General features: G+C 43.9%; 1 protein-coding gene across 3 annotated transcripts in view; it reads left to right on the top strand.

Moving 5' to 3' along the window:
* Nucleotides 1–11102, top strand: part of med20 (mediator complex subunit 20) — an 80037-nt gene extending 68935 nt beyond the window's left edge. For all 3 annotated transcript variants that reach the window (XM_070859105.1, XM_070859106.1, XM_070859107.1), the window contains 2 exons: nucleotides 6413–6666; nucleotides 10055–11102. In XM_070859105.1, coding sequence (XP_070715206.1) covers nucleotides 6413–6666; nucleotides 10055–10270 — 470 coding nt within the window. In that variant the 3' untranslated portion in view covers nucleotides 10271–11102. The remainder of the gene's footprint in view (nucleotides 1–6412; nucleotides 6667–10054) is intronic.
* The last annotated feature ends 10886 nt before the right edge of the window (nucleotides 11103–21988 follow it).

Here is a 21988-nt window from a genome sequence, read left to right as displayed (position 1 = left end):
AATAACTCTCTGTGGCAGGGAATTCCACAGTTTAACAACTCGGTGAGTGAAGAAGTTTCTCCTCATCTCAGTCCTAAATGGCTTACCCCTTATTCTTAGACGATGTCCCCTGATTCTGGACTTCTCCAACATCGGGAACATTTTTCCTGCATCTAATCTGTCCAGCCCCATCAGAATTTTATATGTTTCTATGAGATCCCCTCTCCTCCTTCTAAACTCCAGTGAATACAGGCCCAGTCGATCCAGTCTCTCCTCATATGACAGTCCAGCCATCCCGGGAATCAGTCTGGTGAACCTTCACTGCACTCCCTCAATAGCAAGAACGTCCTTCCTAAGGTTAGGAGACCAAAACTGAACGCAATATTCCAGGTGAGGCCTCACCAAGGCACTATACAACTGCAGTAAGACTTTCCTACTCCTATACTCAAATCCTCTAGCTATGAAGTCCAACATACCATTTGCCTTCTTTACCGCCTGCTGTACCTGCATGCCAACTTTCAATGATTGATGTACCACGACACCCAGGTCTCGTTGCACCTCCCCTTTTCCTAATCTGCCGCCATTCAGATAATATTCTGCCTTCATGTTTTTGCCACCAAAATGGATAACTTCACATTTATTCACATTATACTGCATCTGCCATGCATTTGCCCACTCACCTAACCTGTCCAAGTCACCCTGCAGCCTCTTAGCGTCCTCCTCACAGCTCACACCGCCACCCAGCTTACTGTCATCTGCAAACTTGGAGATATTACACTCAATTCCTTCATCTAAATCATTAATGTATATTGTAAATAGCTGGGGTCCCAGCACTGAGCCCTGAGGCACCCCACTAGTCACTGCCTGCCATTCTGAAAAGGACCAGTTTATCCCGACTCTCTGCTTCCTGTCTGCCAACCAGTTCTCTATCCACATCAGTACATTACCCCCATTACCATATGCTTTAATTTTTCACAACAATCTCTTGTGTGGGACCTTGTCAAAAGCCTTTTGAAAGTCCAAATACACCACATCCACTGGTTCTCCCTTGTCCACTCTACCAGTTACATCCTCAAAAAATTCTAGAAGATTTTTCAAGCAAGATTTCTCTTTCATAAATCCATGCTGATTTGGACCAATCCCGTCACTGCTTTCCAAATGCGCTGTTATTTCATCTTTAATAATTGATTCCAACATTTTCCCCACCACTGATATCAGGCTAACCGGTCTATAATTACCCATTTTCTCTCTCTCTCCTTTCTTAAAAAGTGGTGTTACATTAGCTACCCTCCAGTCCATAGGAACTGATCCAGAGTCGATAGGCTATTGAAAAATGATCACCAATGCATCCACTATTTCTAGAGTCACTTCTTTAAGTACTCTGGGATGCAGACTATCAGGCCCCGGGGATTTATCGGCCTTCAATCCCATCAATTTCCCGTCTAATAAGGATATGCTTCAGTTCCTCCTCCTCACTAGACCCTTAGTCCCCTAGTATTTCCGGAAGGTTATTTGTGTCTACCTTCGTGAAGACAGAACTAAAGTATTTGTTTAACTGGTCTGCCATTTCTTTGTCCCCATTATAAATTCACCTGAATCTGACTGCAAGGGACCTACGTTTGTTTTCACTAATCTTTTACTCTTCACATATCTATAGAAGCTTTTGCAGTCAGTTTTTATGTTCCCAGCAAGCTTCCTCTCTCTCTATTTTCTCCCTCCTAATTAAACCCTTTGTCCTCCTCTGCTGTATTATAAAATTTTCCCAGTCCTCAGGTTTGCTGCTTTTTCTGGCCAATTTATATGCCTCTTCCTTGGATTTAACACTATCCTTAATTTCCCTTGTTGGCCACGATTAAGCCACCTTCCCCATTTTGTTTTTACTCCAGACAGGGATGTACAATTGTTGAAGTTCATCCATGTGATCTTTAAATGTTTGCCATTGCCTATCCACCGTCAACCCTTTAAGTATCATTCGCCAGTCTATTCTAGCCAATTCACGTCTCATACCATCGAAGTTACCTTTCCTTAAGTTCAGGACCCTAGTCTCTGAATTAACTGTGTCACTCTCCATCTTAATAAAGAATTCTACCATATTATGGTCACTCTTCCCCAAGGGGCTTCGCACAACAAGATTGCTAATTAGTCCTTTCTCATTACACATCACCCAGTCTAGGATGACCAGCCCTCTAGTTGGTTCCTCGACATATTGGTCTAGAAAACCATCCCTAATACACTCCAGGAAATCCTCCTCCACCGCATTGCTACCAGTTTGGTTAGCCCAATCAATAAGTAGATTAAAGTCGCCCATGATAACTGCTGTACCTTTATTGCACGCATCCCTAATTTCTTGTTTGATGCTGTCCCCAACCTCACTACGACTTTTTGGTGGTCTGTACACAACTCCCACTAGCGTTTTCTACCCTTTGGTATTCCGTAGCTCCATGCATACCGATTCCACATCATCCAAGCTAATGTCCTTCCTTACTATTGCATTAATTTCCTCTTTAACCTCAGTAACTCCACCATGCCTCCTTTTCCTTTCTGTTACCTGCAGTGAGGTGGCACATTAATGCAGATCTGAAATCAGATTGTCTTACAGCTGTGAAAGCTTGTCCCCCCGACCCCTGCCCCTGCCCCCATCGCCAGTCACCTCCTACACAGTGGCTGCATGACCTGAAAGAGGATAGATCACCCTCAAATAAATAAATAAATAAATAAATAAAATCTTACACAACCTGAAACTGATAAGTGTGAAAGAAAGAAAAATCTCCAGCTGTAACTCTTCCAACATTAATTAATTCAATTTTACATGTCTTCATTTTACTGTCTTCCTATAAAACCCAATAATTGAACTGCAGTTTCTTTTACACCATGGTGCAGACCCAGGAACTTTAGTTCTCTCTGTATAGATCTGGCTGGCCTCCCATATTCTACCCGACATAAGCTAGAGGTGATCCAAAACTCGGCTGCCCGTGTCCTAACTCTCACCAAGTCCTGCTCACCCGTCACCCCTGTGCTCGCTGACCTACATTGGCTTTCGGTTAAGCAACGCCTCGATTTCAAAATTCTGATCCTCGTTTTCAAATCTCTTCATGGCTTCGCACCTCCCTACCTCTGTAATCTCCTCCAGCCCCACAATCCCCGAGATGTCTGCGCTCCTCTAATTCTGCCCTCTTGTGCATCCCTGACTATAATCGCTCAACCATTGGTGGCCGTGCCTTCTGTTGCCTGGGCCCTAAGCTCTGGAATTCCCTGCCTAAACATCTCTGCCTCTCTATCTCTCTTTCCTCCTTTAAGATGCTCCTTAAAACCTACCTCTTTGACCAAGCTTTTGGTCACCTGCCCTAATTTCTTCTTGTGTGGCTTGGAATCATATTTTTTTGTCTCATCATACTCCTGTAAAGCGCCTTGGGGTATTTAAGGCGCTGTATAAATACAAGTTGTTGTATAAAAATTCAATTGAACCAAATCTCAATCCTCTGGTTTGTCTTTGGGTAGCTGATCTCTGTTAGGCTAGCAATAAAAATAATGAAAAAGACTAGTGGAATGTTGGCCTTTAACTCAAGGGGCTGAAATACAATGGGATGGAGGTTGCATTACAGTTATATAAAGCAAATGGTTAGACACCATTTAGAATACTGCGTTTAGTTCTGGGCAGGGAGGATATATTGGCCTTGGAAGGGGGTGCAACACAGCTGAATGGTTTAAATTCTGAGGACAGGCTGCACAGACTAGGCTTGTATTCCCTCGAGTATTGAAGATGATCTAATCGAGATGTTTAAGATGATTGAAGGAGCTAAATGGGGTAGATAAAGAGAAACTATTTCCTTTGGTGGGGGAATCAAGAGCAGGGGGGGTGGGGCATAACTCTAAAATTAGAGCTAGGCTGTTTAGGGGTGATGTAAGGAAGCACTTCTTCACACGAAGGGTCGTGGAATTCTGGAAAACTCGCCCCCAAAAGCTATTGAGTCAATTGAAAATTTCAAAACTGAGATTGATCGATTTTTGTTGGGCAAGGGTATTAAGGATTACAGAACCAAGGCGGGAAAATAGAGTTCAGATAAAGATCAGCCATGATCTAATTGAGTGGCTAAACAGGCTTGAAGGGCTGAGTGGCCTACTCCTGTTCCTAATAGGGGCATTACCATTGACTCCAACACCCCAAACCCCAATCCCCACTCCCATCATTGCCCTGCTGGAAAGTGTGTGCAAGTGTACATCAATGCAGGCTATATGATGTTCAGCTATGATTTAGCTCATTGGCAGAAGGGTCGAGAACCAGAGGACACAGATTTAAGGTGATTGGCAAAAGAACCAAAGGTGACATGAGGAAAAACTTTTTTTTACCTTATGATGATAGATTGAGTAGACTGGGTCTTTACTCGTTGGAGTTCAGAAGGATGAGGGGTGATCTTATAGAAACATTTAAAATAATGAAAGTGATAGACAAGATAGAGGCAGAGAGCTCAGGGAGACTAGAACTAGGGGGCACAGCCTCAAAATACGGGGGAGCCAATTTAAAACCGAGTTGAGAAGGAATTTCTTCTCCCAGAGGGTTGTGAATCTGTGGAATTCTCTGCCCAAGGAAGCAGTTGAGGCTAGCTCATTGAATGTATTCAAGTCACAGATAGATAGATTTTTAACCAATAATGGAATTAAGGGTTATGGGGCGCGGGCGGGTAAGTGGAGCTGAGTCCACGGCCACATCAGCAATGATCTTGTTGAATGGCGGAGCAGGCTCGAGGGGCTTGATGGCCTACTCCTGTTCCTAATTCTTATGTTCTTATGTTATGATTCCCCGACCGATGAATTGCTGCACTCACTGTCTGTAAGAATATTAGAACATAAGAAATAGTAGGCCAGTCAGCCCTTCGAGCCTGCTCTGCCATTCAATATCATGGCCAATGTTCTGCCTCAACTCCCCTTTCCTGCACTATCTCCAGATCATAGAATCATACATTCATAGAAATTTACAGCACGGAAGGAGGCCATTTCGGCCCATCGGCGTCTATGCCGGCCAGCAAGAGGCTATCCAGCCTAATCTCACTTTCCAGCTCTAGGTCTGTATCCCTGCAGGTTACGGCACTTCAAGTGCACATCCAAGTACTTTTTAAATGTGGTAAGGGTTTCTGCCTCTACCACCCTTTCAGGCAGTGAGTTCCAGACCCCTACAACTGCGTGAAGAAATTTCCCCTCAAATCCCCTCTCAACCTTCTACCAATTACTTTAAAGTTATGGCCCCTGGTTGCTGACCCCTCTGCTATGGGAAATAGGTCCTTTCTATCCACTATATCTAGGCCCCTGATAATTTTACACACCTCAATGAAGTCTCCTTTGTCTCAATGAAGTCTCCTTTGTCCCAATGAAAACACATCCAGCCTATCGAATCTGTCCTCATAGCTTAGATTCTCCACTCCCGGCAACATCCTCGTAAATCTCCTCTGTACCCCCTCCAGTGCAATCACGTCCTTCCCGTAATGCGGTGACCAGAACTGCACGCAGTACTCCAGTTGTGGCCTAACCAGTGTTTTGTCCCTTGATTCAGTTAATATCCAAAAATTTATCACTCTCTATGCTCAGATTAACTGTTTGTGAGATATTGAAGGATGTGTGTAGATGTAGAAAAAAAGAAATAACTTGCCTTTATATAGCGCCTTTCACAACCTCGGGATGTCCCAAAGTGCTTTACAGCCAATGAAGTACTTTTGAAGTGTAGTCACTGTTGCAATGCAGGAAATGTGGCAGCCAATTTATGCACAGCAAGCTCCCACAAACAGCAATGTGATCTGTTTTAGTGATGTTGATTGTTGGATAAATATTGGCCAGGAGACCAGGGAGGACGTCCCTGCTCTTATTCACAATAGTGCTGTGGGATCTTTTACGTTCGCCTGAGAAAGCAGAGGGGGCCTCGGTTTAATGTCTCATACAAAAGAGTGTCAGGCGAGAGTGCAACCCACTGAGCCACGGCTGCACAACCAGAATTCTGATTTCCGTTTGCTATCCATTGACTCCTGTTGACAATTGAAGAGTGAGGACAGGGTTGTGCTGCGGTGTGGTATCTTCCATGGTTGAATAGCCTACCAGCTCTTGCTGCCGAGCTGCACTTGTGAAGAACGACTACTGGGTTGAAGTGCCAGCAGGTGATCAATGTCCATGGAATTTTAAGCCAACATGAATGAGCGCCTTCAAAAGAGGAAAGTTGGGGGGGGTGGAGGTGGGGGAAGTTGGTCAATTAATAACTGATGTAAATCTCCTGCTGAGCGAAGTTAGAAATCTAAATACTGTGTGTGTTGGGTAATTTACAGCATCTTTGTTAGATAGCTGTAGCACCCAGCCTGAACTGAACGTGACCTCTTGTGGGGCTGGAAGTACAAATCTCTTCACGAGCCTTGTGCTCATTAGCTCTAATGAGATCCATCCTCTTTTTCATCAGGGCAGCCAGCTAAGTTCATGTACGTCATGCACAACACGGAATATCCCCTCAGCTGCTTTGCGCTTTTCGAAAATGGTCCCTGCCTGGTTGCGGACACAAACTTTGACACGCTGATGATCAAACTGAAGGGGTTTTTCCAGAATGCAAAGAGCAACAAGATAGAAAGCCGAGGACCTCGCTACCAGTACGCTGACTTCCTGGTAAAGGTCGGGACAGTCACCATGGGACCCAGTGTACGTGGCATATCTGTTGAGGTACGTTCATTATTTAGCCTTGATTTCAGCTGTGGATCCTTGGATCTTCAATCCTCTTACGTTTTTGTGGCACTTATTTAAGGGCATACCATTTATTTTAAATTTACACTTCTGGGGTAATGAAGGAAAAACAAAAATGCTCCCTTTCTCTCCAAAATCCAGTCTATCTTTCCATGTCAAGTGGGTTGGTATAATGAAAGCTGTGAAATGTCGTCATCATTACAGGCGGTCCCTCGTATCGAGGATGACTTGCTTCCACGCCAAAAAGGGATGAGTTCACAGGTGTTTCAATGTAGTCCTGAACTACATGTTGAAAGGTGGAAGACGCCTGTGCGTGGATTTTTTTAACATGTGGTGGCCGTTGCACAGCATCCACCACACGGGCTTGACAGAGCTAGGTCTTGGTCCAGAGGCAAGGGTTACCCAAGACGACTGGAGACCAGCTCGACTGCACGGACCTATTGCGCACACATATCGCAGTTTGGGCTGGCCCGTGCTGCCCCTGGGTCCTCTCCTCTTCTGGGCCCCGAACTCGCGCCTCTCCAGGGCCCCGATCGCGTCGCTCCACGATTACTCGCCGCTCCTCCTCCTCCTAATTCTTCTGTTCTTATAAGCTGTGAATGTCAAAACAAATGGTAGGCGATGTGCAGTTCTCCCCGGCCTCGACTGGCAAATCCTTCTTTCTCGGGGAAACCCGGATGCTTAACCACAGATAAGAATTTGATTTTGAATTGTGGTCTCCAAGCCAAAAGTTTCAAGCTCTGGCTTTGAAAATTCCTGAGTGATCGCCCCAGGTTTTCTCTCCCTCTCGGGTTATTTTCACGTGGACATTGCTGACCCCACCGGCAGTTTGTCTAAGTGGCCATCCTTAATCTGTGAGTCTGGGCAATGAAGCTTGTTTGTCCTCTCCTCGCCCACGCCCGTGACTTTCTCCGATCGTGATCAGAAAGGAGAACCCCGGTGTGCTTTGGGTATTTTTGCCCTTTCCAAACCCAAAGCTCTGAGGCCAATTAATCCACGAGTCCAATTGTGACTGGCTCGTTCAGTACAGAGCAGTGAACAGCCCTGTAAATATTCATATCTCAGTGAAATAAAACAGTAAACTTTTATCCATTAAGATTCCAAGAGACTGTATGAAGCTAGTTTAAAAAATATATATATATATAAATAATTCTACGGACTAGTAGAGTTGAGTGCTAGCAAATGTTCCCATTGATTTCTTCCATGAGCATGTTCCATGTATCATTACAAATGGGAAATACTGGAAACACAAAGCAGCTTAGGCAGCATGTGTGGAAAGAGGAATCACAAATTTACGGCACAGGAGGCCATTCAGCCCATCGTGTCTGTGACGGCCGAGAAAGAGCTATCCAGCCGAATCCCACTTTCCAGTTCTTGGTCCGTAGCCCTGTAAGTTATGGCACTTTTAAGTGCACATCCAAGTACTTTTTAAATGTGGTGAGGGTTTCTGCCTCTACCACCCTTTCAGGCAGCGAGTTCCAGACCCCCACCACCCTCTGGGTGAGAGAAGTTCTCCTCAACTTCCCTCGAATCCTTCTACCAATTACTTTAAATCTGTGTCCCCCTGGTTCTTGACCCCTCTGCGAAGGGAAATAGTCCTTCCTATCCACTCTATCTAGGCCCTTCATAATTGTATACACCTAAAGGAAGGTAGGGTAACGTTAGCCCGAGCTTCATCGCTTCACAGATGTCAGTGCCACCCATTGATGAGCAAAGATGAATTGCTCCTTGGGCCAAACAGAAAGTAGCTACGGAAACTGCAGTATGGCGATTACGTCGTGTTCGGGTCTTGTCAAGCTTGTTCCTAATTTTGGAATTCATCTTTTTTGAGTGGTGATTGTCGCATCTAAAAATCACACAGCCTAGCTAAGCAAGACACTTGGATTGTGGAGCTTGTTTTGGTTTTCCTGATTTTTAGATGGATTTAGCATCGCAGGTGCAGTGGGAAACGTGATACACATGCAGAACCGGTACGGAAAATAATCAAAAAGGCTAATGGAATGCTGGCCTTTATATTCCAGAGGACGAGAATACAAAGGGGGTAGATATTATTATGCTGCAGCTGTACAAAACCCTGGTTAGACCACACCTGGAGCACTGTGAGCAGTTCTGGTTAACCTACCTTAGGAAGGATATATTGGCCTTGGAGGGAGTGCCGCGTCGGTTTACCAGAATGATACCTGGACGCTAAGGGTTAAGTTACGAGGAGAGAGTACACAAATCAGGGTTGTACTCCCTAGAATTTCGAAGGTTAAGGGGTGATCTGATCGAAGTTTTCAAGATATTAAGTGGAACAGATAGGGTAGATAGAGATAAACTATTTCCACTGGTTGGAGGTTCTCGGACTGGAGGCATAGTCTAAACATTAGAGCCAGGCTTTCAGGAGAGAACTTAGTGTGGTATAAGTTTGGAACACTCTTCCACAAATGATAATTGATCACCTGTTAATTTTAAATCCGAGATTGATAGCTTTCTGTTAAGCAAAGGTATTAAGGGATATGAGCCAAACGAGTTAGGTCGCAGATCAGCTATAATCTCATTGAATGAGGAGCTGAATGGCCTACTCCTGTTCCTATGTTCCTAGATGGCATGTAATGAGGGCGGGAGGGGGTTGGGAGGGATGGAAATGATATTAAAAAAGCTTTCATCCTTTGTAGTTTTCTTGATAATGTTGTAGTTACCAAAATGAGACTGGGTGGTCTGCGATAACATTCAGCGTGTCTCTGACCCTTTAGTTTGAAGAGGGAGCTAAATTGATATCCCTAATCTCTCTTTTTTTCTCTTATTTCACTGAGATGTTATATTTTGTATTGGGCTTGAGTTCACTGGAGTTCAGAAGAATGAGAGGGGACCTCATAGAAACGTTTAAAATTCTGACGGGTTTAGACAGGTTAGATGCAGGAAGAATGTTCCCAATGTTGGGGAAGTCCAGAACCAGGGGTCACAGTCTAAGGATAAGGGGTAAGCCATTTAGGACCGAGATGAGGAGAAACTTCTTCACCCAGAGAGTGGTGAACCTGTGGAATTCTCTATCACAGAAAGTTGTTGAGGCCGATTCACTAAATATATTCAAAAAGGAGTTAGATGAAGTCCTTACTACCAGGGGGATCAAGGGGTATGGCGAGAAAGCAGGAATGGGGTACTGAAGTTGCATGTTCAGCCATGAACTCATTGAATGGGGGTGCAGGCTCGAATGGCCTACTCCTGCACCTATTTTCTATGTTTCTATTTTGGTCTTCACTTAGCACCTCCTAGTGATGACCTGACCAAGATCCAAGATCAAGAACCCATACTGTCGGTATAATTTGCAGTTAAATGGGGTCTATGTAAGAGGGTAAAATATTGTATGTGTTTTTCCTAATTCTAGGTGGAGTACTGTCCTTGCATTGTGTCAAACGACTGTTGGAATCTCATGATGGAATTCATGCAAAGCTTCATGGGAAGCCACACACCTGGGATCCCATCCGTATTCTCGGCAAAACACGACGGGATTTATGCACCAACAGACACGGCTGTTCAATATATGGAGCTGTTCAATAAGATTCGAAAACAGCAACAGGCCCCCGTGTCAGGAATAAGATAATCTGCTTTGATTTCGAAAATCTACGTCAAGCCATATATGGACTTTGTATTTTATATGTTTTATTTTAAAAAAAAATTCTAAACCTCCTTCTTAGATTGAATCGCAGTAAGAATACATTTTCAATATGAAATGTGTTTGGAATACTTTTTTTTTAAAAGAGTGGAATGTGGAGTCAAAAGAGATGGTTCTATCGCTACTGCCTCAACATCTGGGTGTCACATAAGAACATAGGAAATAGGAGCAGGAGTTGGCCATTTGGCCCCTCGAGCCTGTTCCACCATTCAATAAGATCATGGCTGATCTGATCTTGGCCTCAACTCCACTTCCCTGCCCGCTCCCCATAACCCTTGACTCCCCATGTAGTTCAAAAATCTGCCTATCTCCCCGCCTTTAATATATTCAATGACCCAGCCTCCACAGCTCTCTGGGGTAGAGAATTCCAAAGATTCACGACCTTCTGAGACGAAATTCCTCCTCATCTTCGTCTTAAATGGGCGACCCCTTCTTCTGGGCCCAATTTTCCCCAACCCTTTTTTTCGGCGCACTTACCCTTTGCGCGCTGGAAACGGCGCCGGAAAAAAGTGGCCCCATCGTGCCCGCACTGCCGAGTCTCTGGTGTCCCAGTGTGGCGTGAAGTCTGCGCGTGTGCTCCTCGCTCTCCCAGCGTGTCCTGTGAGCTGTGAGCAGGACCCGATGCTCGCAGCCCCTATCCCAGGCCGAGTGGCCTCCCACACAGGCCGGCCGGCCCGCTGACTTCCCGGGCCGAGGTAGGACTTGAGTTTTATTTTTTATTTATTAATGGTTATGCTTTGTTTAGTGAGGAGAGTTTTGATTGGGGCGGGGGGGGGGGGGGGGGAGGAGGAGAGTTTTGATTGGGGGGGGGAGGGGGAGAAAGAGTGTTTTGATGGGGGAGGGGATTTAAAATAAAACTTGTTTCTGGCATAAAGGTAGGACTTCTATTTTTTTTATTTGTTATTGATTGATTGCTTATTACTTTTTGTGGTTTGTTTTGTGCTTTGTCAGTCTTGGTGCAAGTCCTCTCAGCTTCCTTGTACTTTTTATTATTGAATGGTTATTTTTGTGCTTTGTAAGTCTTGGTGCTTTAAATGTACTAACCTGCGCCAAATTCTTAACTGCCCGCAATGTTTTTCAGAGCTGGCCACATACGCTGACTTAAGTCGATTTGGAGCAAGTTTTAGCTGGCCAAAGTGGCATAAATGGCCAAAACTGGCGTAAGTGGCTGGGAACGCCCCCTTTTTGGGGAAAAAAAACCTCAATTTAAAAAAAAAAAAAAAATCGGACCTAACTGAGTTACTCTGGAGCAAGTTTATTGGGGAAAATGGCGTTTTTTAACTTGGGCCAGAAAAACCAACTTACTCCAAAAAAATTGGAGCAAGTCGTGGCCAAAATTGGGCTCTCTGAAACTATGTCTCCTAGTTCTAGATTTCTTCACGAGGGGAAACATCCTCTCTGCATCTACCATGTCAAGCCCCCTCAGAATCTTATGTTTCAATAAGATCACCTCTCGTTCTTCTAAACGCCATTGTCACTGCCCTGAATTGGTCTGTGAAATTTTCTGTGCTTTATTAAAATCCCCCTCCCAACCTCCTTTGCTCTCCTCGTACTGACTTCCTTGTATAATGGGGGAATTTTTGGAGCAGCATCGTTTACTTTACTTTAAAACAAGTACAGCGTGATATGAAATCCGCTGACACAAATTTGCACCCACTGCTTCCACCATTTCAGCTGTACCACTGGAAAGGAGTGGTGAGCAGCAGCCATTTGCTCACAAGGATGCAGGGACGATCATCATAGGCAGTCCCTCGAAATCGAGGAAGACTTGCTTCCACTCTAAAAGTGAGTTCTCAGGTGACTGTACAGTCCAATACGAGAATTACAGTCTCTGTCACAGGTGGGGCAGACAATGGTTGAAGGGAAGGGTGGGTGGGGAATCTGGTTTGCCGCACGCTCCTTCCGCTGCCTGCGCTTGGTTTCTGCATGCTCTCGGCGACGAGACTCGAGGTGCTCAGCACCCTCCCGGATGCTCTTTCTCCACTTAGAGCTTACTGTTCTCGTGCATATCCAGTGGCCAATTTGAAAGTGGCATGAGTCATTGGTTAATTCAGACTTCCTGCCTGGCTGTGGTTCGTGTGTAATATGGAAGCAATAAGCAGTAGAGGAAGGTGCAAATAGTGAATAAATCTCTTGCTCCCAACAACAAAATAACCCTTGAACTAAAGCAGAATACTACAGATGCTGGAAATCTGAAATAGAAACTGAAAACGCTTAAAATATTCAGCCGGTCGGGTGGTATCTGCGGAGAGAGAAACGTTCTGCTGAAAGGTCACCGACATGAAACGTTTACTCCGTTTCTCTCTCCGCACAGTGTCAGCTGTGGCTCAGCGGGTAGCGCGCTCACCTCTGAGTCAGAAGGTTGTGGGTTCAAGTCCCACTCCAGAGACTTGAGCACAAAAATCTAGGCTGACATCCCCAGTGGAGTGCTGCACTGTCGGAGGTGCCGTCATTCAGATGAGGCGTTAAACCAAGGCACCGTCTGCGTTCTCGGGTGAATGTAAAGGATCTCATTACCCTTATTTCGAAGAAGAGCAGAGGAGTTATCACCAGTGTCCTGGCCAATATTTATCCCTCAACATTTAAAAAAAAAAACAGATTATCTGGTCATTATCTCATTGCTGTTTGTGGGAGCTTGCTGTGCACATATTGGCTGCTGCATTTCCTATCTTACAACAGTGACTACACTTCAAAAAGTACTTAATTGGCTGTAAAATGTTTTGAGACGTCCAGTGGACATGCAAGGCACTATATAAATGCAAGTCTTTTCTTTCTCCACGGATTCTGAGTATTTCCAGCATTGTTAGAACAAAATAACCCTTAATGTCTTCCTGTACGACTGCACAGATCTCAAACACAATGGGAAAATAAATGGCTTTGCTCTGGGTTCGGACTGATAGGTGGATTTGGCCTCAGCAAGTTTTTTTATGATGGTTTATTAGCTAAATACACTTCGTGAGCCTTGCAGCCCAGGAAGGTTAGAGATTCACATTTGGGCTTGTGCTTTAAAATCTTTGCCGGATCAGTTAAAATACAAAGGAAGCTAGTGTTCCCATTTCTGATCGCGGTCGATTGACTGCTGCTGGAGCTACTTGTGTGTGGCCTTCTGCAGAGGGCAAGCTCTGACTGCAACGATCCATGTGATAGCCTGGCAAATTTACACATGAATGCTCGCTTATGTGAGGTACCAGAGGACTGCTAGTACTGTGTCCGATTCCAAAGTTTGGTTCAGTTATGTATTTGAAAATCTCTACATTTGTATCTACTGTTGAATCTGTTCAATAATTTTTTTTTTTAAATGATTAAAAGAATTAGATGCTTTTTGCTTGTTGGGTGACCAATAGTGAACACAATTTATTCCCTAAAGTTAGGTAAAATAATGGTACAATGGTGATGTGAGGATTAACTGAATTTTTACATGCCTTCATTCCAAAACTCATTACAGCTCTCCCGATTACCTTGTTTAAAGCTAACCAGGTTGTGTTATGCAGCATGTTGTGTTTTTGTACAACAGTTAATGGTTTTTATGTGCTTTTTGGCAATGATAATTCATTGACTGGACGCACCACTCCACTACTAAGCAGAATATTGTGACCGAGGTTGAGATAATGTCGTAAACCACATGAGCTAAGCTACTGACATCATCTCTGTCTTGAGAGGCATTAATGCTTTGAAAGACACTCAAGTGTAATATTTACAGAGTGCTTAACCTGAAGATTTCTTGCTGATTTTGTGCTAAGGATTGCTGCAGTGGAATTGTTGGACTTATTAAGTGATATTGTCTCGCATGTTTTGAGGGATGATATTGGCTCCAATGAACAAAATGTTGAATCATTGTGGGTGGAGATTAGAGATAGTAAGGGGAAAAAGTCACTGGTCGGCGTAGTTTATAGGCCCCCAAATAATAACTTCATGGTGGGGCGGGCAATAATCAAGGGAATAATGGAGGCATGTGAAAAAGGAACGGCAGTAGTTATGGGGGATTTTAACCTACATATCGATTGGCCAAATCAAATCGCAGGGGGTAGCCTGGAGGAGGAATTCATAGAATGCATATGGGATTGTTTCTTAGAACAGTATGTAACAGAGCCTACAAGGGAGCAAGCCATTTTGGATCTGGTCCTGTGTAACGAGACAGGAAAAATAAACAATCTCCTCGTAAAAGATCCTCTCGGAATGAGTGATCACAATATGGTTGAATTTGTAATACAGATTGAGGATGAGGAAGTTGTGTCAGAAACGAGCGTACTATGCTTAAACAAAGGGGACTACAGTGGGATGAGGGCAGAGTTGGCTAAAGTAGACTGGAAACAAGGACTAAACGGTGGCACAATTGAGGAACAGTGGAGGACTTTTAAGGAGCTCTTTCATAATGCGCAACAAAAATATATTCCAGTGAAAAAGAAGGGCGGCAAGAGAAGAGATAGCCAGCCATGGATAACCAAGGAAATAAAGGAAAGTATCAAATCAAAGACCAATGCGTATCAGGTGGCCAAGGTTAGTGGGAAACTAGAGGATTGGGAAAATTTTAAGCAACAGCAAAGAATGACTAAAAAAGCAATAAAGAAAGGAAAGATAGATTACGAAGGTAAACTTGCGCAAAACATAAAAACAGATAGTAAAAGCTTTTACAGATATATAAAACGGAAAAGAGTGACTAAAGTAAATGTTGGTCCCTTAGAAGATGAAAAGGGGGATTTAATAATGGGAAATGTGGAAATGGCTGAGACCTTAAACAATTATTTTGCTTCCGTCTTTACAGTAGAAGACACAAAAACCATGCCAAAAATTGCTGGTCATCGGAACGTGGGAAGGGAGGACCTTGAGATGATCACTATCACTAGGGAGGTAGTGCTGGACAGACTAATGGGACTGAAGGTAGACAAGTCCCCTGGTCCTGATGAAATGCATCTCAGGGTATTAAAAGAGATGGCGGAAGTTATAGCAGATGCATTTGTTATAATCTACCAAAATTCTCTGGACTCTGGGGAGGTACCAGCGGATTGGAGAGCAGCTAATGTAACTCCTCTGTTTAAAAAAGGGGGCAGGCAAAAGGCAGGTAACTATAGGCCGGTTAGTTTAACATCTGTAGTGGGGAAAACGCTTGAAACTATCATTAAGGAAGAAATAGCGGGACATCTGGATAGGAATAGTGCAATCAAGCAGACGCAGCATGGATTCATGAAAGGGAAATCATGTTTAACTAACTTACTGGAATTCTTTGAGGATATAACGAGCATGGTGGATAGAGGTGTACCGATGGATGTGGTGTATTTAGATTTCCAAAAGGCATTCGATAAGGTGCCACACAAAAGGTTACTGCAGAAGATAAAGGTACGCGGAGTCAGAGGAACTGTATTAGCATGGATAGAGAATTGGCTGACGAACAGAAAGCAGAGAGTCGGGATAAATGGGTCCTTTTCCGGTTGGAAATCAGTGGTTAGTGGTGTGCCACAGGGATCGGTACTGGGACCACAATATACATAGATGACCTGGAAGAGGGGACAGAGTGTAGTGCAACAAAATTTGCAGATGACACTAAGATTAGTGGGAAAGCGGGTTGTGTAGAGGACTCAGAGAGACTGCAAGGAGATTTGGATAGGTTAAGCGAATGGGCTAAGGTTTGGCAGATGGAATACAATGTCGGAAAGTGTGAGGTCATCCACCTTGGGGGAAAAAAAACAGTAAAAGGGAATATTATTTGAATGGGGAGAAATTACAACATGCTGTGGTGCAGAGGGACCTGGGGGTCCTTGTGCATGAATCCCAAAAGGTTAGTTTGCAGGTGCAGCAGGTAATCAGGAAGGCGAATGGAATGTTGGCCTTCATTGCGAAAGGGATGGAGTACAAAAGCAGGGAGGTGTTGCTGCAACTGTATAAGGTATTGGTAAGGCCGCACCTGGAGTACTGCGTGCAGTTTTGGTCACCTTACTTAAGGAAGGATATACTAGCTTTGGAAGGGGTACAGAGACGATTCACTAGGCTGATTTGAGAAATGAGGGGGTTACCTTATGATGATAGATTGAGTAGACTGGGTCTTTACTCCTTGGAGTTCAGAAGGATGAGGGGTGATCTTATAGAAACATTTAAAATCATGAAAGGGATAGACAAGATAGAGGCAGAGAGGTTGTTTCCATTGGTGGGGGAGACTAGAACTAGGGGGCACAGCCTCAAAATACGGAGGAGCCAATTTAAAACTGAGTTGAGAGAATTTCTTCTCTCAGAGGGTTGTAAATCTGTGGAATTCTCTGCCCAAGGAAGCAGTTGAGGCTGGCTCATTGAATGTTTTCAAGTCAAAGATAGATAGATTTTTAAGCAATAAGGGAATTAAGGGTTATGGGGAGAGGGCGGGTAAGTGGAGCTGAGTCCACGACCAGATCAGCCATGATCTTATTGAATGGCGGTGCAGGCTAGAGGGGCTAGATGGCCTGCTCCTGTTCCTAATTCTTATGTTCTTATGTGGCCTGGTGAGCTGCAAGAGTGAGATTTATTTAACTGAACGAATCGACAGGCAGCATATAATCCGTCTGAGAAACAAAAAACAAAAACTGCAGCTATGCTTAAAATTTGATGCAACAAATAAATTGCTGCAAATGTTCAGGTTGTTTGCCAATTGTGGAGAGAATAGTTCTGATGAACAAAACAACAAGAAATAGGAGCAGGAATAGGCCATTTGGCCCCTCGAGCCTGCTCCACCATTTAATGAGATCATAGCTGATCTTCGACCTCAACTCCACTTGCCTGCACTATCCCCATATCCCTTGATTCCCTTAATCTCCAAAAATCTATCGATCTCGGTCTTGAATATACTCAACGATTGAGCCTCCACAGCCCTCTGCAGTAGAGAATTCCAAAAGATTCATCACACTCTGAAGAAATTTCTCCTCGTATTAGTCCTTACTGAGCAACGCCTTATTCTGAGACTCTGAACCGTGGTTCTAGACTCCTCAACCAGGAGAAACATCCTCCTTGCATCTACCCTGTCAAGCCCTGTAAGAATTTTGTATGTTTCAATGAGATCACCTCATTCTTCTAAACTCGAGAGACTATAGGCCTAGTCTACTCAGTCTCTCCTCATAGGACAATCCCACCATCCCAGGAATCAGTCCGGTGAACTTTCATTGCATGTCTCTATGGCAAGCATATCCTTCCTTGGGTAAGGAGACTAAGGGTGCACATCTGAAATTTGTTTTACAATCTTTCTTTCCTTCCTGCCATTCAACTTTTTTTCCTCTTCTCACACCAACTCCATTTTTGGGATAAGGAATGGGCATTTCCAGCCCTCCAGTAATTCACAACATTACATACCTCAAGTGCGAGCTTGGGTGTTTATTCAGCAATAGGGGGCATCGTACCTGAACTGAATCAACAACCAGCATTAAAAAATCACCTTTTGGTAAAATGTCCCAAGGCGTTTTGCAAGACTGTAATACACAACAATGCCAACGAAGACATTAGAATGGGTGACCCAAATCTTGATCAAAGAGGTAGGTTTTTCAAAACAGTCTTAAAGAAGAGAGCGACACGGAGAGGTTTAGGGAGTCAATTCCAGAGCTTGGGACCTGGACAGCTGAAGGCATGGCCACCAATGGTGAGCTGAATAAAGTGGGTGATGCACACAGGAGGCCAGAATTGGAGGAGCGCAGAGACCGTGAAGGCTTATAGGGCTGGGGGTTGTTGCAGAGATGGGCCTTCCCTCATTAGATGTCCACACATACATACTTTCAAACTTGGATCACTGGGTAGCACTCGAGTGGGATCATTTCCCTACCCCTCCCGCCCTCCCCCTGGCCCAGGAGCACTAAAGACAGTTGTGGTATTGCACCCGCTGCCTTGGCTCGGATTAGCTGACTCTGCACAAGAGTAGGGAAGGAACCTGAGATCTCCCAAGCTTGTATGCCTCAGTTCCCCACTATCTCGGAAACTTTGTTCACTATCCTCAATATTCTTTCTTTGCACGTTTATTTCTACTCCTCTCTGCCTCTCCTTTTAAGATGGTTCTTAAAACCTACCTCTTTAATCAAGATTTGGGTCACCTGTCCTAATGTCTTTGTTGACTAGGTGGCATTGTTATCTTATTATGCTCTTGTGAAATGCCTTGGGACATTTTACTAGGTTAACTGTGATCTATAAATGTAGATTAATGATTCAGCTCAGATGTGATGCCCCCCGCTGCCAAATAACCATACCGACATTCCATCTAATCTCTCACTGTTGTACCAGGACACCATGAAAGTAGAATACAAAATAGTATCATGTTACATCTATAACTATCACAAATGTACAACAACAACTTGTATTTATATAGCGCCTTTAATGTAGTAAAACTTCCCAAGACGCTTCACAGGAGTGATATAAGACAACAACAAAAAATTTGACACTGAGCCACATAAGAAATTGCAGCAGATGACCAAAGGTTTGGGTCAAAGAGGTAGGTTTTAAGGGGTGTCTTAAAGGAGGAGAGTTAACGAGGCAGAGAGATTTAGGGAGGGAATGCCAGAGCTTAATGCTCAGGCAGCTGAAGGCATGGCCACCGATTCAGCAATTGTAATGAGAGATGCTCAAGAGGGCAGAATTAGAGGAGTGCAGACATCTGGGGGGGGCGGGTAGTGAGGCTCAAATGCAGCTCAATCTTTTACTACTGAAGAAGAAGCAAAGTGAATGAGACAACTTTTATTGGCTAAAAGGATGTTCAGAAACCCATTGCAGTGTGTCAAGTGATCCTGTGTGACATTTAGGTCCAATGTCATGACTATTAGTTTTGTCCTGACTCCCACAGTGAAGTGCATTCCCCAGTGGTGGACGCCGGTACTGCCTCAAGAAAACAAGTCAGCACAAGTAGCCAATTTATGGGCACTACCTGGTATAGAATCATACAGCACAGAAAGAGGCAGTTCAGCCCATTGTGCCTGTGCTGGATAATGAATGAATAAAAAGAATGGTAATCTATTTTTGTGGTTTGTAATGTTGACAAAATTCCTTTAATTCAACAACTGCCTTGCAACTGTGCAAATATAAGTGTTACTAATAAGAACATAAGAAATAGGAGCAGGAGTCGGCCCTTTGGCCCCTCGAGCCTGCTCCACCATTCAATAAGATCCTGGCTGATCTGATCTTGGCCTCAACTCCACTTCCCTGACTCTCTTAAATATATTCAATGACCCAGCTTCCACAGCTCTCTAGGATAGAGAATTCCAAAGATTTACAACCCTCTGAGAGAAGAAATTCCTCCTCATTTCCATTTTAAATGGGCGACCCCCTTATTCTGAAACTATGCCCCTTGTTCTAGATTCTCCCATGAGGTGGAAATATCCTCTGCATCTACCCTGTCGAGCCCCCTCAGAATCTGCATCTCTGTCTTTCTGATGTTGGTAAAATGAGTACAAGTTGGGATATGGGGAACAGCGGGACACTGTAGAGACTGAGTGCAGTGCTTGCTACATTGTCACAAGGTATTATCTTTAGCTATCCTGGCCAGAAGCAATAGAAACCAGGATTAAGCCCACCTCATGCTATCATCCGATGGTGGCAATTTAAGTCTCCATCTCACTCTCTCCTCTTTCTGCACCGCATGCCTTGTGCAACTGACAAGACCACCTGTGGACTCGCCAGCTGTAAAAGTGTTTTTAATTTTACGCTGGATCTTTGAGACTCACCTAGTACAGTTCTCTACCACAGAAAGTTGTACAGGCCAGTTCGTTACATATATTCAAAAGGGAGTTAGATGTGGCACTTATGGCTAAAGGGATCGAGGAGTATGGAGAGAAAGCAGGAATGGGGTACTGAAGTTACATGATCAGCCATGATCATATTGAATGGCGGTGCAGGCTTGAAGGGCCGAATGGCCTACTCCTGCACCTATTTTCTATGTTTCTATGTTCCCAAAAGTCAGAGACTGGTGAGTGGAGCAAATGAGTTTTAGCCGGATATTTAAAATATTGCTGTTTCGGAGTCCGCTCACCAACGTAATGAGGGACAAGGTCAGTGGATTCTACTTATTTTTGGTGTCATTTTCCACATGTTGGCATATTTTAAAACCCAATGACTTTCACTTTTATCTGGTATTTAAAAAAAAATTACTACCAATTGTCACATTATTTCCCATTTTCTTGTCCTGAAACAAACAGATCCAGCAACATCAGGGAGTTATTAAAAGTAAGGCTGAACATATGGAAGTGGTTATTTTTACAAGTGACGTATATCAAAGTGGATCATATTTTTCAGACGAGATTTACATTGTACACGTTTATTTTCCTGTTACACCTGCTGGGTCAAGTTTATTTTGTCATTCTTTCCAAGGAGGGAATGTCATAAAGTCTTTACAGCTCTTGAAGTGGTAATGCAGTCAGTACAAGAAGCAGCTTTATTGTTCAGTAGGGTTTATGACCGCTCTTGCTCAACAATTTGCAGCTCGCCCAATGGTTGAATTGGTAAATGTGGTGCCCATTGGTTGAGTATACAGGCTGGGAAAAATCAATTGCCAAATCGTGTTGAGATTACTGATCTCGGTTGGGTGGCAGCAGTGCTCTGAAAGTTGGCCTCAGTACCCTGGACCAGGAAAGAGAATATTGTCCAGGGTGCTTGTTCCTTCTTGCTATCCTGTTGGACAGTCCAGTTGTGGGGACATTTGACGAGGACAGGATCAGACTCGGCTGTGATGCCCTTACAGTTGGAGAATGATTTTTTTCACGCAACGAGTTTTTTTATGATCTGGCACGCACTACCTGAAAGGGTGGTGGAGACAGATTCAATAGTAACTTTCAAAAGAGGATTGATATATACTCGAAAAGGATAACATTTACAGGGCTGTGGGGAAACAGCAAGGGAGTGCGATGAATTGGATAGCTCTTTCAAAGAGCTGGCAAAGGCCTGCTGGGCAGAATGGCCTCCTTCAGTGCTGTAAGATAAAGTAGCCTGCTGAAACTCACTCAAGTCTCAGTTATGAGGACTGGCCTCTTGGGCAAGATACCATGTGTGGCTGATATTTTGGAACTGTACTCCAGTATGGGAGAACTTTCTAGAAAGTGGAGAAAATTGGGGCCGGGGGATGGGGTGGGGAGACAGGGCGGGGGAAGGGGAATTTTGTTTGAGATGGGGTATCTGACACACCAAGCAAACCAGCCAGATCACATTCGTTAGGAATCTCAGCAATTTTTAAAGAACAGTTTTAATTCCAAAAATAAGCTTTGTTAAATGAGTTTGCAATTTAACGGAACTATTATGGCTATTTACATATATATATAAAAATCCAGTTCCCATTACATTCCAGTCATGACACTACGGTTACAGATTTAAAACATTTTTTTTAAACTAAAAGAAAGCCAATCTTTTTATAATTGGCCTGTTCCATCCTGCAGTCAAAAAGTTGCAAATAGTTTCGATACCTTGTGGTTGATCTCAGGAAATAACACACTGCTATATTTGCTTACTTAGACCACTTGCCCGTAGGAAGTATTTGAGCAGTGGTCTTAAAAAGGATCAGCCAGGTTAGCAGTTAACTTTCATAACTGTGCTCCAGACTTCAAATACTTTGGTGTCTATTGCATGACTGAAGAACTGCTAAAAGGATGTCAGTTTGGTTCAGTGAGCCAAAGGTTCCAGATTTAAGTCCTACTCTACTTGAGTACATTATCTAGACTGACATTT

The sequence above is a fragment of the Pristiophorus japonicus genome, chromosome 17 (genome assembly GCF_044704955.1).
Source record: "Pristiophorus japonicus isolate sPriJap1 chromosome 17, sPriJap1.hap1, whole genome shotgun sequence".
NCBI classification, from domain to species: domain Eukaryota; kingdom Metazoa; phylum Chordata; class Chondrichthyes; family Pristiophoridae; genus Pristiophorus; species Pristiophorus japonicus.
Note: the sequence above shows the minus strand (reverse complement) of the source record. Positions and strands in the feature narration are given on the sequence as shown.